A 15,511-nucleotide genomic window follows, 5' to 3' on the forward strand; every position below is an offset into this window, starting at 1 on the left:
AGCTTATGATAGCAGATGGCAGATCGACATTCACACCCTGCATACTGTATAAATATAGGTTTTATTAATAATGGGTGAAATCCCACAAATACAACTGGTCTCTGTGTAATGAGAAGAACCTGGGGCAGATACAGAGGAGTGAGCACAGGGACTGGGGAAAGAGTCCTGGAGGAGGAGAAACCAGATATAGGATGATCCTGGACCCACCAAGAAGATAGACAGGTGTGTCTGCCACCTGATGTCCAGGCCCCGCCGCTCTGATGTCCAGGAACCAGCTGCTGACCGGAAGATGAATACATGTGAACAGAAGTTTGAGTGAGCAGCAGGCAGCTGGAGGAGGGGCAGGTGAGTGAGTGTCAGCTTGGGGCACAAAAGGAGGGCCATGGGGGAGCAGTGGCCGAGGCCAGCTATGCCCATTCTTGTGCTTGTTGGGTTCTGACCTCCAGAAGGCCAGCGCCACCCCGGGCTCAAGAGGGAGGGAAGACTGGGAGATAGACACCTGCCGAGCCTGGAGTCATACTGGGTCACACCAGTCTCATTCTTAGCCTCCAAAGTGGGATTCTGCAGGAGGACGTTGGGACTGCTCCCTGCCACGGCCACTCTTCCTCTGAGCCACAAGGGATGGTGCCTGTGTAGGGCTGAGATTGCCTGGCGGCCTTTGTGTGCCTGTGATGTGATTCTGGAGAGGAAAGGAGCCTGTGGAACTGAGCCCCAGGAGCAGCAAGGAAGGAGGATGGGGGCTTCCCCGCCTCACCCCCCAGAATAAAGTGCATTCTCCAGGTCCTGTGGCCGATGGGAGAGTGACACAGACATTATTGCAGAGGTGATGTTGAGGTCTATCCAGACCGAAGGCTTAGGGAAGGGGCCGGGACATCCTATGCTCTCTCCAATCTCCAGGATTGGGAGTGGTGGCCCAGACAGAAAGCCCGGCTTCTGTCCCAACAGATAGTCCAAATTAGCCAAAGTGGGTGTTGGGAGGGAAAGAGAAAGAGGAGGAAGCTTCCAGAGTCCCTCCTTGCTCCATTCAATGTCCATGATGGGACTCCCTGGAGACCCCACCAGGGCCCAGCCCTGGGACTCCAACCTGATAGCAGAGTGTGGCGGGGACCCCAGAGGGGAGTCAATCTGATCACTTGTAAGTCAAGGCCTAGAGAACGTGGAGCTCCCAGGCAAACAACAGAGGAGGGTGCTTTCCGCAGAGGAGGGCAGCAACCTCCCAGCAGTCTTTGCATGCAGGTGTTGGAGACAGTAGGGAAGAAGCTACCAACTGCATCAACTTGGGAAGACTCCTGGCCTTGACGGGAGGGCTGGAGCCCTACCTCCGGGGCTGAGACTGGGAGACACAGCCCACAGCCAGCCAGCCTGAGTAGCAGCCGAGGGAGAGGAGGGCAGCTGCACCAGCAACCAATGCCCAAGTACAAGTTTAAAACAGCCCCAAAGGGCTGGAACTGGGGCCTTCCTGCCCAGAAGAGGTAGGAGCCAGGCTCTATCTCTCAGACTTGACCCGGTACCGGAGCACAAGGTATGCCAGCAGCCGCAGGGCAAGGAAGAAAATGCCCAGGACCAGGAAGTCCATGTAGAGTTTGGCCTCCTCTACATCCAGCTCACGCAAAATGATTTGTGGGTCCCGGAATGGGCACTGTTCATCTAAGCAGGTCAGGTGTCCTCGCTCCATACCATAGATGGTCAGGATCAGACCCTCAAAGCCATACCTAGATAAACAGGAACATCAGAGTGAACCAGGGGGCACGGGATCCCTGTCCCTCCACAAATCACCAGAGCCCAGCCAGGTTACAAGGGGCAGACATCAGACATGGCACAGCCCCTTGAGAGCTGGGAGGACAGCCTGTGGGGAGGGAACCACACCCACCTAACATAGGAGAGGTAGGAGCTCCATTGCAAGTAAGTGGGGATGGTCTTGAAACTGACGAAGAAGCCGGAGAACAAGAGGACAGGGATGGCAGTCACTGGGCCCACAAAAGTGGCCACCTGAAGGAGAGGGGAACAGAGCTTGGCTGTTACAGGGGGGACCACGGTTCCACCCACCCCGTGGCAGTTCTTGATGCCTCCCATAAGACCCCCTCCTGGGTGCCAACTTTCCCACCTGCAAGGAGGTAGAGGCAGCGCCAATCAAGAGTCCCAAAGACTGGGCAACTAAGGCGGTGGCTATGGCCAAGGCTGAGAAGAGCAGGAAGCGGCTGGTCTCGGCTGGCTGGCCTGTCATCCAGTACACGATGCTGCAGTACACCACTGGGCATACCACCTGGGGAGCAGCCACAGAGCTGGTTAGGGACCTTCAAGTCAAGGGCAGGTGACCGAGGTCGTACTTTCCTGGGAAATGAGTGTTCCCAGGGCTCCTCAGCCCTCTACAGTCTCCGCTCTTGTTCATGCCGCCTTGTAGACTGACACGTGTCTCCTTCCTCCCTGATTACATCTTGCATAGCTTTGTTCTGGTGCTCTGACAGGTTCAGGCGTGGTGACTCCTCCCATCTCTGAGTATACACAGTCCTTCTCATCATTTCAGGGTAGTGTTCTACCTATCTATCTATCTATTCCATCGGTGTGTGTTTTTAGTGTGTCTCTGTGTGAGGTGTGTGTGTGTGTGTGTGTGTGTGTGTGTGTGTGTGTGTGTATACTAAAGTCTAGTCCTTTGGAAGAGCAGCAAGCACTTTTAATCTTTTATAGATGAGCAAAGGCTCCTTATGTTATTAAAGAATTAACTCTCCCTAGGAGAGAGCTCTGTTTCCCCTTGAGGCTGCCCCCTCTTGGACACAAAGAAGCAGACACGTGGGCTGGGTAAATCTACAGGTCTAAAGCAGGCCATGGAGACTCTAATTACTAAGGCTACAGTAGATCTGTATTTTTTGCTAAATAAGCATATCTTAGATGGTCTTATACAAAAATAAAATGAAAGGTTTATTAATTTGCTTCATTTTGCTTGCTAACCCTTAATATCAATTTTACACCTTAAATAGAAGTTATCATTTCTGTCAAGTGATACTGTCTTAGCCCTTGAAAGGTTGAGCCAGGGGGATTGCTGCAAAGTTAAAAGTCAGCCTGATCTAGTCAGTTCCAGTACAGTCCTGACTTACATATTGAGGCCCTGTTTCAGAAATAATCTAAATAAATAAGAGAAATGAGAGAGAGAGAGAGAGAGAGAGGGAGAGAGTCTCTAGCTACAGTGATACAGAACACAATGTGTAGGCTCACAACTCCCAGACAGAGACATCCAGAGGCCAAGGTGTCGCTTGTATCTCTCTCTCTAAGCTCTGTACACAGCACAGAGCAGCATCCGCCTCCCCTTTTGCTGTTTGTGTGTTTGTTTGAGCCAGGTGTCTCTCATAGCCCATTCTGGTCTCAAACTCTGTAGGTAGCCATGGGTGACCTTGAATCCCTAACCATCCTGCTTCACCTTCCAAGGGCTGGGATTATTGGTGTGCCTGGCCACACCTAGATAAAGGAACACTTTTCTGTGATTTGCACAAAGGCTTATTGGTGGCCCTGAAGCTTCAAGCGAGGTGGTAATGTGCTGAACAACTGCCAGCTGGTATCTCTAGGACACGATCTCTTCTAAAAACATTATAGGCAGCCAGCAAGTTGGCTCAGCAGGTAAAGGCGCTTGCTCGCCAAGTCTGCCAGTGTTCAATCCTGAGAATCCACATGCCGGGGGAGGACTGAATTCCGCATGCTCCCCTCTGACCTCCTTACATAGACTCTGGCACAGATGTGTACACACACACACACACAAGATAAATAAATACATATTTAAAAATTGCCAGGTATGGCATTGCACACTAACTCCCAGTACTCAGGAAGCAGAGGCAAGCAATGAGTTCGAGGCCAGTCTGGTCTACATAGTGAGGCCAGCCAGGGCTATGCAGAGAGACCCTGTCTCAAAGAAAGTCAGAAATTAAAATTAGAAATTCAACTTTATAGGCAGTCACATTTAATTCTGAAGAAGGACGCTGTTGCCATTCCATTTTCCAGGTGGGGTCATGGAAGCAAAGACAAACTGGTTACAAATAAGTAAAGCTCTAGACCCTATGCACTCTCTGCTGCCTAGGACTCAGAGACATTTGTCATTCTGTTATTCTGGCCACCTCTTCATTTATTTATTTTGAGATAGCTAGTCACACTGTAGCTCTGGCTGGACTTGAATTCATGGCAGTCCTCCTGTCTCAGCACACACACACCTGCAACCCTACCTCCACCCCATGTGTTGGGATGAGACACGCCACTACCCCTGGCTTTGGTTACAATTCCCCATGTCTTGTGAGCGTTCCCATTAGCCCACATGTTCCACAAGACTCACCTGGAAGGGCACATCAGCCATGGTCTTGGCCAAGTAATAGGCTTTGAGAGTATACCAGTAGTTCAAGTGCTCCCTCATGAAGACCGCCATCTCTAAGGGAACTGAGCACACAGGGAGGTCAGGCTCCACGGGCTAAGCCTTGGCCCCTGCCTTCTGCCCTGCACCCCCACCCGATCCACCCGCCGGGCAGATCAGCTCACAGGTGAGCACGGTCGGCATGAGGGCTGCAAACATGAGGAAGAGCATGGAAAAGAAGAGGAAGCCGGTGTTGTTGAAGACTTTGCTGGCATCATCGCCAATGTGCAGGTAGAGGAGGCCAATGAGGACGCCGATCAACACATGTGACATGAACCGCAAGTGGGTCAGGACCTATGGCCCGGGCCATTAAAAGAAGAAATGTGTGTTTCAGGCCAAGGGAGTGGGAGGTGGAGTAGAGGTCACAGGGAAGGCCGTGCTAGTATAGGAAGTCAGCTGAAGCATGTCCTGCAGGCATACAGAGCCATTACATGGGAGAGTAGTGCTACAGCCCAAGAGGTCCAGCCTACACCTCCTACCCCTCAGCTTGACATCTCACCGTGTCCCTGAGGATGGACAAGAAAGTCCTCCTGAAGAGGATGCAGAACTGGGTTAGGGTGCTGGTGGCAAATGTGTGGCTTTCAATAGGATCCAGCTCCTAGGGGAGAAGAAAGGGGGCTAGATGAGTGTGCCCTAACCCACCCACGCACTGCCCATCCAGCTCAGTAGATGGGAGAGTCCCAAGCTCTTCCCAGGACAGTGCCAGGCCTGCAGAAGGAGGAGCCTTTGCCCCTGAGCTGCTCTGAATTTAGGGGTGAGAACCTCAGGGAACTTGAGGGTGCAGAGAGAGCACATAAAGACACTTGGGCGACAGGAGACAGGAAGGAGTCAAGGACCCCTTCTGGCTCATCTGACTGGCACCTTCTTCACTTCATTACCACTAACTCTAAGGCTATAATTGTTTGAATGGGCCACACTGGATTACCCATTGATTAGCAAAGATGACAGTGACTGATAATGACAACAGCTAAGCCCCTGGCTTTCAGGAGTGATGGCATCCCATCTAAGAAGGGATCTGACACTAAGTAGACCCTGGCTGCCACTATGGCCTGCTAACTGGAATTTGGTAGCTTAGTCTTCCCACCACCTGTTTTGTGAAGCTAGTGTGGTCACCTCTGGGTTAGAGATGACATCAGACCACCCTGGCCCCGATGTTAGCAACTGCACTGGCCCCACTTTCCAGATGGGCCCTGAGCAGGCTCTGAGGGCAGTGCACCGAAGATGCTCACAGCAGCGCTGGAGAAACAGGTGGACGAGAAGTTCAAAGCCCTGGAGCTCACACGGCTGTTAACAGAAGTTCTGTCCCAAGCATCAGACTTCTCATTACACAATGTAATGTGTAGCATGGCAGCAATGTCTCTGGGGACAGTTTTTTTGGCAGTGGCTTTGTCTATGGTCCCATCTCCCCTCCCCAACTCTGCCCTCTCCACCCCACTCACCGGAGGGCAAGTGGGGCAGTGGGCAGGGAGCTCATTCTTCCCAGGGCTGCTCTTCTTCTCGGCCATGGTGCAAAGGCCATTCTGCACAGCCCTGAACAGCATGGGGTTCAGGTCTCCATACTCTCCAGAGGCCACCTCAATGACTAGGGGGACACAGAGCAGAGTGCTCAGCTAGGCTTCACCCCCAATTCCCAAGGGCGGGGCAGTCCTTCTTTGATAGATGGGATAGGCAGGTGACAATGAGCTCTCTGTCCCCAAGAGGCCTCAACAAACCAAACCCAATGTTTGGCCCTCTTCTGTCACCCGAATCCTCCCAGGAGCCCTCACTTACTGAAGTCAGCGGGGTTGTGGTAGGTGGGACAGTGCAAGCCAAGCCCCTTCAGATAGGGAATCAGGTTGGTAACCACGCCCTTGAAGATGCATTGCCCCTGGCTCAGGATGTAGAGCTGAGGCAGAAAGGCATACATGAGGAAAACATGACCAGCGGACTGGGGGACCCACTGACACATGTGTCTCCCTATCACAAGCCAGCCTTCTCGGTGACCCAGGGATACGATACTGACCTTGTCAAACATCTCAAAGAGCTTGGCACTGGGCTGGTGGATGGTGCAGATGACGGTGCGGCCCCCATGGGCCAGGGACTTCATGAGGGACACCACTTGGAAACAAGAAGCGCTGTCTAGACCGCTGTCCAGAGAGAGGTCACCAGGGACCAGTGAGGTGGATATGGCTAAGAAGGGGTGAGTAAGGCGGGGCGGCTTCTGTGAAAGGGATGGAACTAGTGGGAAGGCACCCCTCTGGCCACCCCTGAACTGGTTAGTCTTTGTCAACTTGACACAAACTTGAGTCATCTGGGAAGAGGGGACATTAATTGAGAAGATGCTTCCATCAGAGTAGCCTGTGAGGTCATTTCCTGATTAATGATTGATAAGGGAGGGCAGAGCCCACTGTGGGCGGTGCCACTCCCTGTTAGGTGGTCCTGAGTTGTATAAAAAGCAAACTGAATGAGCCTCAGAGAGCAAGCGGGTAAATGGCATTCCTCCATGGCCCCTGGCTCTGCTCCTGTTTGAGTTCCTGCCTTTATTTCCCTTAACTACAGACTGTGAACTGAACGTGTAAGTCAAATAAACCCTTTCCTCTCTCCCCACATTGCTTTTGGCCATGACCTTTGTTACAGTCACAGAAAGTAAACAGACAACCCCCCAAATCCTGCACACCTCCTGTGGTTCAGATGTGTGCAAGCCCAGAGCACTGCTCAGTTTAAAAACCATATGCCAAGCACCTGTTGTGTACCAGGGGCTGGGGTGGCAAGGGCTCATGCTAGACTGGTCTAGAGACAGACAGACAAGCCTGTGGTTGACTTGAGGGAGAAGTAAAATGTGGAATAGCAACACAAACTGAAAAACTGGCCAGGGGTCAGTCATGCCATGCTATGCTATAGCAAGGGGTGCAGACAGCCAGGGAAGGGTCCTGAGTCTAGAAAGAGCAAGAGTTAGCTGGTGTGGGGACAATGGAAGGTGTTGTGATGAAGGGTATTCCACACAGAAGACATAGCAAGGGTCAAGCTGAGGGGCTTAAAACACAGACTTCAATGGGAATAGCAGCTTAGCATTATTAAAACATAAAATATGAAAGACCAGAGAAGAAACCATTGACTATCTTGAGGGCAAATGGGACTCATTGCATGGACTGAAGCAGGAAGAGTGGCGCTTGCCAGACTTGTCATTTAGAAAGCCCATTCTGGCTACAGGTTGGAGAAAGGTGCTTGGGGGACTGACAGCAGGGATATGAATCCTGATGATGCCCAGATCTCAAGCATTAGGGACCAGGCAAACACTGAGAGCTACCAAAAGAAGGATGTGATGACTAAGGGCTGGGTGCTGGGGAGAGGAGAAGGAGATGTCAATCAGGAAGGTGGGGTGGGGCATCCAGATCGACACCTGGATGAAAGATACTTAGCTCTGATTAGATTAGCAAGGATGGAGTCCCCAGAAGGCTGCAAGCAGGGGAGCTGGCCTCCAGCCATGGAGCCATTCACCAGACTCCACACCCAGGCCTGGTTCAGGGCTGAGGAAGGGGAAAACCCAGGTCTGGAGAAGCAGGGAGCTACCTGGTAGGCTCATCAAAGAACATGACAGGCGGGTTGTTGACCAGTTCCAGAGCAATGGCCAGGCGCTTCCTCTGCCCTCCAGAGAGCAGAGCTGTCCTCGTGTGAGAGCAGGACATCAGTCCCAGGGCTGTCAGGATCTCTGTCACCTGCAGGCACCCCCACCCAGTCCCAGTCAGCCTCCATACACAGGCCTCGCCTAAGCACCACCCCGATTTCATAAAGCATTGCCCCTGAAGCCCATGTTCCCCACCCAACCTGGGGCCTCGGAAGGGCCCGCCCTCTGAACCCTGAACCCTGACCCCCTGACCCACTCACCAGTTCCTTCTTCACCTCTTGCTTCTCACTCAGCTTCAGGTTGGCAGAGACCTAAACAAGTGACAAACCAGTACAGCAGGCATGTGTGTCAGGCCCTGCCCAGCCCCTTCAGCTGGGGATGGTAGGGGAGCTTGGTGGAGGAGAAGGGCACCCTCTCCTCACCATCATGGCCTCCAGGACTGTGAGGTGAGGCAGTAGCATGTCATCCTGCATGATGTAGCAGGACATCTTGCGGAAGGTCCTCAGCTCGCGCGGCCTCCCGTTAACCAGGATCTGCCCCTTCATCCCCGACTCCCTGCAGGGAGATTGGTTGGCAGTGAGCACCAAAGCCACGTTAGAACACCTTCTGCCCTCTCCTGAGAGGCCCCTCTCCTGAGTCCTGCCCCACCCCTACTCTTCAAGCTCACCTGTACCCTGCCAAGATGTTCATGAATGTGGACTTGCCAGCCCCAGAGGGGCCCATGATGCCAATCAGCTCTCGGCGACAGAACTTACCAGACAGGCACTTGAGGAGGGTCTTGTAACCTACATCAAGGACAGGAGAGTCACTGGTGAGGGCTAACAGATCAGAGACATCCTTGTAATTCTTAAGGATGGATCCTGGAAAGATGGCTCCGCTCGGTCAATAAAACGCTTGCCACACAAGCACAAAGAAAAACTGTAGCTCCATCTCCGAATGCACTTAAACTGCCTAGCTTAACCTGTGTACTGTGATCCCTGCTGTAGTCCCAATTTGGGAAGCTAAGACAAGGAGGAGATTGCTCTGAGTTCCAAGCCAGTCGGGGCTACAGAGTCTGAAACAAAAACAAAACAAAACAAAACAAAACAAAACAAAACAAAACAAAACAAAACAAAACAAAAGGGCAAGAGAGATGGCTTAGCAGTTAAGAGCTGTCTCTACCCAAGTCCAAGCTTTGGTCCTGGCACCCACTCTCAGAGACTCACAACTATGGTACCTCTAATTCCGGGGGACATGAGGGCATTCTTCTGGTGTCTGCAAGAGCCACTTACTGATTAGCATCCCTCACCACACACACATTTTTAAATAAAAATGAATCTTTGACAACAGTAACAAGGCTGAGGTTGGTGATGCTGAAAAGGCCAAGGTAGGATGATCTTAGGACCTCACTGGCCAGTCAGAGACTCTAACTCAAAGAGCAAGGTGGACGGGGGGATGGACGGAGGGATGGATGGACGGAGGGAGAGATGGATGGATGGAGGGATGGATGGATGGAGGGAGGGAGGGATGGATGGACGGATGGACAGATGCAAGGATGGATGGAGGGATGGACGGATGGCTTTTGGAGAATGATATCTGAGATTAACTTCTGATTCCCACATGCATACATGAGCACACACACATACACACACACACACACGGTGGGGAGAGAGAGAGAGAGAGAGAGAGAGAGAGAGAGAGAGAGAGAGAGAGAGAATCTTAGAAGAGGCTTAGTCATAAGTGAACTAGCCACGGCTGAGTAGAGTTAAGTTACAGTGGGCAAGCAGTTCTTTTTTGTTTGTTTGTTTTTTGTTTTGTTTTTGTTTTTTGAGACAGGGTTTCTCTGTGTAGCCCTGGCTGTCCTGGAACTCACTCTGTAGACCAGGCTGGCCTTGAACTCAGAAATCTGCCTGCCTCTGCCTCCCAAGTGCTGGGACTAAAGGCGTGCGCCACCACTGCCCATTGGGCAAGCAGTTCTTATGCAGTAGCTCCCACCCTCTTCTCCCATCCCCACTAGAAATGACCGCCACTAGTGTCAGAGTCCAGCTGCGGGGGGGGGGGGGGGAGGGTTGAGGGCTGTGGGAAAGCTGATGTCTTTCCTGAAGGCTGCAGGAGGGCCTTGAGGTCCCAGAAGACCAAGGCTCTCTCTCTCTCCTTATCATAGTGATTGCTGTGACACACTCTGGGGACACTCGCTGAGCAGTCCAAGCTGGCCGCCTGTCCTATGTTCCCGCAGCACTTTTCAGATGCCAGCACATTTGTCACTCCATGTGCCTGGGCTCACGCCCCTCCCCCAGACTCTTAGTCAGGGAACATCTTGGGGAAAAGGTCTGTGCCTTCCTCATCCTCCTTGTCTGCCTGACATGCAATTGATGCGGGGTAAACATGCTCCCCACTGGGGGAGGGGGAGAATTTCTTCTTTATGTCTCTGCTGCTCCACAAGCTTATCTCTCCAGCCCCAAACATGGCCAATAAAATTTCACCTGTCCAGCGGGAAACAGCTAGTGGGTAAAGCACACTAGCAGGGAGTCAGGTGGAACTGGTTCAGACTCCGGATCCCATTACCTGCTGTGTGACCTGAGGCAGGTTGCTTAACCTCTCTGAGCTCTGTAAAATAAGGATGATGGTGTCTGCCTCTCAGGATTGCTGTAGTCAATGAGCTAACACATGGAAAGTGTATGGCTCAGTGTTTGGCACACACAGTGCATTTCACAAGGCATATTATATTTTAATTCTACTTGACAAATGCTTATCCAGAACTACTATGTATTAAGCTCTGTACCAGACGCTAGGCAAAAAATAAACTAAGGAAGGACACGATTTCTGCATTCCAGAAAGCCACAGACTAGGTAAGAGAAATGGTCAAGAAAATGAGAATGAAACAAAAAAACTAGGGCCAGAGGGAAAAGCAAACAGTGGAGATGGAATTGCAACAATTCACCCTCTGAGGGTAGACAGTAAGGTAGAAATCAGGAGTGACTTCCTGGAAGAGGTGGCATTGGAGCTCAGGAGGAACAACAGAAGCCTCCAGGCTTTAGGCGAGAAAGCACTGCTATAAGCATCACCCAGGAGACAGAGGGCAGAGGCTGAACAGAGCCAAGTGATGACCTGGGAAGTGGAGATGGGATGAAGCCAAGGACCAGGGCCTGGCCTGCTGAACTCACAGACCTTCTGTGGAGAGGACTCTGGCCCTCATCCCTCACCTACTCCAAAGTGTACCCCTCAACAAAGACAATGGAAGTTTGCTTTACATAACCTGCCGCTCGTGCCACCCAGGGCCATGCCCACCATCGGACCGGCCCACACCAACTGCCCACTGAGAGGCTGTTCACCCTCAGCTGTTTCTCCAGCAGAGCAGAGAAAACTGGAGCCCCCAGCCATCAACTCACTGGAGGCCACACTGAGAGAGGAAAGCCTTGGGCATCAGCCCCCTGCCTAAGCTCCTCATGGTCAACCCGAAAGGTGCTCCACCTGCGGAGCACTCACCGAATTGACTTCTTGTGCGAGGAAGGAAACTGCCAGCATGAACCTTCCCCTCACTTCATCTGATGCCAGAGCCCGATGATGCCAGTCAAACCCAAGGCTGGCCACAGATATCACCTTACACCCGCTTGCCTTTCTCAAAGGTACCAACTCAGCTGAGTCCCCAAGAAACCAGGGAGGAAAGTCAGGCCAAGAGAATGGTAGGCACTGAGCCTACCAAAGGCCACACAGCTTCCCTTGGGCTGAAAACACTTGTCTCTTAACTCCCCCTGAATTGCGACTATGCAGCCCGTGAGGGACCTGCAGACCTCCCTCTGGAAAGACACCAGTGCTCTAGTCTTGCTTCATTTGAGAGCTCTGTAATTTTGTCAGATCACTAAATCTTTTTTTTTTTTTTCTTTTTTTGGTTTTTCGAGACAGGGTTTCTCTGTGTAGCCCTGGCTGTCCTGGCACTCACTTTATAGACCAGGCTGGCCTCGAACTCAGAAATCCGCCTGCCTCTGCCTCCCGAGTGCTGGGATTAAAGGCGTGTGCCACCACGCCCACCTTTCACTAAATCTTTTAATTTAATTTATTTATTTAGGTTTTGGGGGATGAGGTCCTATGTACCCTAGGCTGACCTTGAACTCATGACCACCCCGCCTCAGCCTTCACAGTGCTGAGATTAGAGGTGTGTGCCATTATGACTGGCAAGTCACTAAATCATTAGGGTCTGTGATTCCTCATCGATAAAAGAATAATAAATAATTGGCTGGACATAGCTCAGTGGTAGAGTGCTTGTTTAGCACAGACAGGGTCCTGGCTTCCATCCCCAACACCATTAAAAAAGACAGTATTGGGCTGGTGAGATGGCTCAGTGGGTTAGAGCACCCGACTGCTCTTCCGAAGGTCCAGAGTTCAAATCCCAGCAACCACATGGTGGCTCACAACCATCCGTAACAAGATCTGACCCCCTCTTCTGAGTGTCTGAAGACAGCTACAATGTACTTACATATAATAAATAAATAAATCTTTAAAAAAAAAAAAAGACAGTATTATTCCCTCCCAAAGACTTAATAGGGTTATTATGTTATTAAGTGGGATCAGTAATAATTAATTGAGTGTGTTTGGAAAAATAAACGTCATATACAGTTCAAGGGGACTGCTGACAGATCCTCACCCAAGGAAGGCGGAGGTTTCCCTAGCTCCCTTACACTTTCCCTCTCTGCCACCCTTGATTTTGTTGTGTCCTCTCCAGAGGGGAGATGGAGCCAAAGAACAGAAAAGCCAGGCAAAGGAGGGCAGAAAGCAGAGGACAGAGGGCAGAGGGTAGAGGGCAGAGGGCAGAGAACAGAGGGCAGAAAAAGGCCAGGGCTAGAAGATGGCAAAGTGAATAAGAGGGTAGATGAGGCTGGCAAGGTTAAAGGGAGGAGTCCCTCACCAGAGCACCCACCACCCTGATAAGGAGATGTGCCTAATGCCTAATCTAGCCACATTCTTCTTAGCACAAAGTTCCGAAGGCCAAGGAAATAACAAGAACCTCATCATTCAGTCCAGAGCTGCTCTGAAAGAGACAGCTCAGGTTTAGGAGCCCAGATGCCTAGTCCACTAGCTCTCTCTCTCTCTCTCTCTCTCTCTCTCTCTCTCTCTCTCTCTCTCTCTCTCTCTCTCTCTCTCTCTCTCTCTCATACACACACACACACACACACACACACACACACAGTGCCCTTTGGTCGCCTATGGAAATGAGCAAACATGTAGAGACAGCTGATGCTGAGCCCTGTTCTGAAGCACCCCAAAGCTATTTCTTAAGCCAGAGAGGACATCGTCTCAGCCCCACCCCTAGCCCACACCCAGCTCTGGGAAGCAAACCCAGCCCAACCTCTAGGCTCCCAGCCCAGCTATTGGATTAGGCACTTGTGGGGGGCTCTAGGAAACCTGTCCTGATGGGGAGGAGAGAGGAGGATGGGGGAACTCCAGTGTTTCTAGGCTTTGGGCTCTGCTCTGCCTCTTACTAGCAGGGGGACATTGGTCAGGTTATTCAACTTCCCCAAGTCCCAGTTTCCTCATTGGTAACACGAACATGACATCCCTTCTGTCTGATCCCCACCCCTCCCGATTCCAGGGACTGTGGCAATTCGAGAATGGAGTAAGATGGCTGGAATGAGAACATCTTTAAAAATAGGTGTAAGGATACTGTTGGACCTTGAAAACAGCCTCCACAGATAGAGTGGTCCCCTTCCCCAAACCGACCTTCACAGGCAGGGAGAGAGAGAGAGAGAGAGAGAGAGAGAGAGAGAGAGAGAGAGAGAGAGAGAGAGAGAGGACTGAGAGAGAGAGAGGACTGAGAGAGAGAGAAGACTGAGAAAGAGAAGACTAAGAGAGAGAAGAGACTGAGAGAGAGAAGACTGAGAGAGACTGAGAGATTGAGAGGTCATAGGGTCTATTTAGAAGAAAAAGCTTCAATAGCTGTTTGAACTCCCATAGTGCTGGCAGATGTGGGGAGCAGGGATCTTGTACCTCAACTGCAGTTGTGCAGTGAGGGTTAGGGCCCACAAAGCTCGCAGAGTAGGGTATCCCCAGGACTTATGCTCCTGGAAAGGCAACTCAGGGAGAGTCCCATGGGGCTGCCACCTACCCCGTTTGCGCCAGCAGGGCCCCTCCCGCACGGAATAGGACAGTTCCACGAACTCGATGTCCACAGCAGAGCGCTTGGGCAGGTGAGAGAAGCGCTGTGCTTCTGTGATATGGTTCTCCACCTTCTTTAGGTGCGTGGTCAGCACAGGGGGCTCTGCCCCGTCCTCCAGTGTCACAGCCATGGCCACAGCCCCAGGGCCCAGTCCACAGCCCACGGCCTCCAATGCCTTCTCCGCCATCACGCAGCCGGCCTGCAGGAGAGGGCCTGCTTAGCTCCGGGCAGACCCTCCAGCCCTTGCTCAAGGCGCCATAGCTTTCCGATGCTGCCCCGCCTCCACTCCTCCCACCCCAGCCTCCTTCTCCGGGCAGATCCCCCAACTGTCCGCACCCCTTTTCCCGCCGGGTCTTATGCACTCGGGCAGCACACACCCGGTGGTGCAGTGACACTCAGTTGCGACCTCGCCTCGTTCCTTGGCAGTCTCAGCCTGGCCTTGCTCGCCTGGCCCATCGAAGCTGTGCCCGCTCCTCCCTCCCCGCCGCGGCCTTAATCTCCTTACCCCACAGACAAGCAGTCCCTGGGGGCCGGGCGAGGGTAACCACCCGCTCGGAGGTCGGGGAAGCTAGGAGGCACAGGGTGGGCCGGGGGAGGCTCTGGCCTCGGCTCCGAGCCCCTCTCTGCACGGACTGGCACCGCTCCTCGGCCGGCCTCCCCATCCCGCTCCTCCGGACTGTTCCCCCAAACAGCGACAGACCCCAGACCCTCCAAGCCGACCCTCTTGTCCCCTGCTCGCCTGGTCACCTTGACGCGTCTCCGGCCGCTGCGACGCAAGGATGCTCAGCAGAGATGCTCAACCGGGATGTTCGACCCGGATGCTCAGCGTTGCGGCGCGGGAGGTGGACACTCCGGCTCTCTTCACCTGCCTCTGGCTGCGGCACCCGCGCCCCGGCTCCCTGTCCCGGTGGCCCGGGCCGGGGCGGGGCTAGGCCAGGGCGGGCAGTAGAGGAAGGCAGGGCTCGGGTCAGAAAGGATGACACAGTTGCGGAGAGATGGTTGAGGTCCCGCCGCGATCCCACTTGGATGAACCCGCCGGGTTCTCGTAGTCTGGTCCCCAGCGCCTGTCCTCTGGACCTAGTCGGGCGGCAGTGTTCTCTTCCAAGCTTCTGCTCGCTGGTCCTGCTGCTCTTAAAGGGCCCGTACTGCCCCTCACTCCGCGAGTAGCAAGGATGGAGGTGGTGAAAGCTATGCCTGCAGAGTTGGGGCCCGAATGGGGCCCTTTTTTGGACCTAGGACTGAGGTCAACCCGGAGGTCACCAAGGGAGGGAGACTTGATGTTACTCAGAGAGGCAGGTCCTTGAGCGGTAGGTGCCCAGGGGGGTTGGGAAGCTGTCGGTCTATCTGCATACACAAACCCCTCATTGCTTATCTCTTGCAGTTCAGCTTT

General features: G+C 52.8%; 1 protein-coding gene across 3 annotated transcripts; it reads right to left on the reverse strand.

Annotated features, from left to right (window-relative positions):
- Positions 1–42: 42 nt before the first annotated feature.
- On the reverse strand, positions 43–15,511 carry Abcg4 (ATP binding cassette subfamily G member 4). 3 transcript variants are annotated; one of them, NM_138955.3, is made up of 15 exons: positions 14,869–15,099; positions 14,071–14,320; positions 8,659–8,776; positions 8,414–8,546; positions 8,252–8,302; positions 7,937–8,082; positions 6,390–6,513; positions 6,158–6,272; positions 5,827–5,969; positions 4,887–4,985; positions 4,513–4,681; positions 4,313–4,413; positions 2,105–2,263; positions 1,871–1,989; positions 45–1,712 (listed from the first exon to the last, which is right to left on the reverse strand). In NM_138955.3, exons 2-15 carry the CDS (start codon positions 14,306–14,308, stop codon positions 1,487–1,489), a joined length of 1,941 nt encoding a protein of 646 aa, NP_620405.3. In that variant the 5' UTR covers positions 14,309–14,320; positions 14,869–15,099; the 3' UTR covers positions 45–1,486. The 3 variants fall into 3 exon arrangements, with proteins under 3 accessions (XP_030099989.1, NP_620405.3, XP_011240723.1); XM_011242421.3 differs by having other exon boundaries at positions 46–1,712; positions 14,861–15,511; XM_030244129.1 differs by lacking the exon at positions 7,937–8,082 and having other exon boundaries at positions 43–1,712; positions 6,390–7,893; positions 14,861–14,945.

This window comes from Mus musculus, chromosome 9 (genome assembly GCF_000001635.26).
Source record: "Mus musculus strain C57BL/6J chromosome 9, GRCm38.p6 C57BL/6J".
In the NCBI taxonomy this organism is placed as follows: Eukaryota; Metazoa; Chordata; class Mammalia; order Rodentia; family Muridae; genus Mus; species Mus musculus.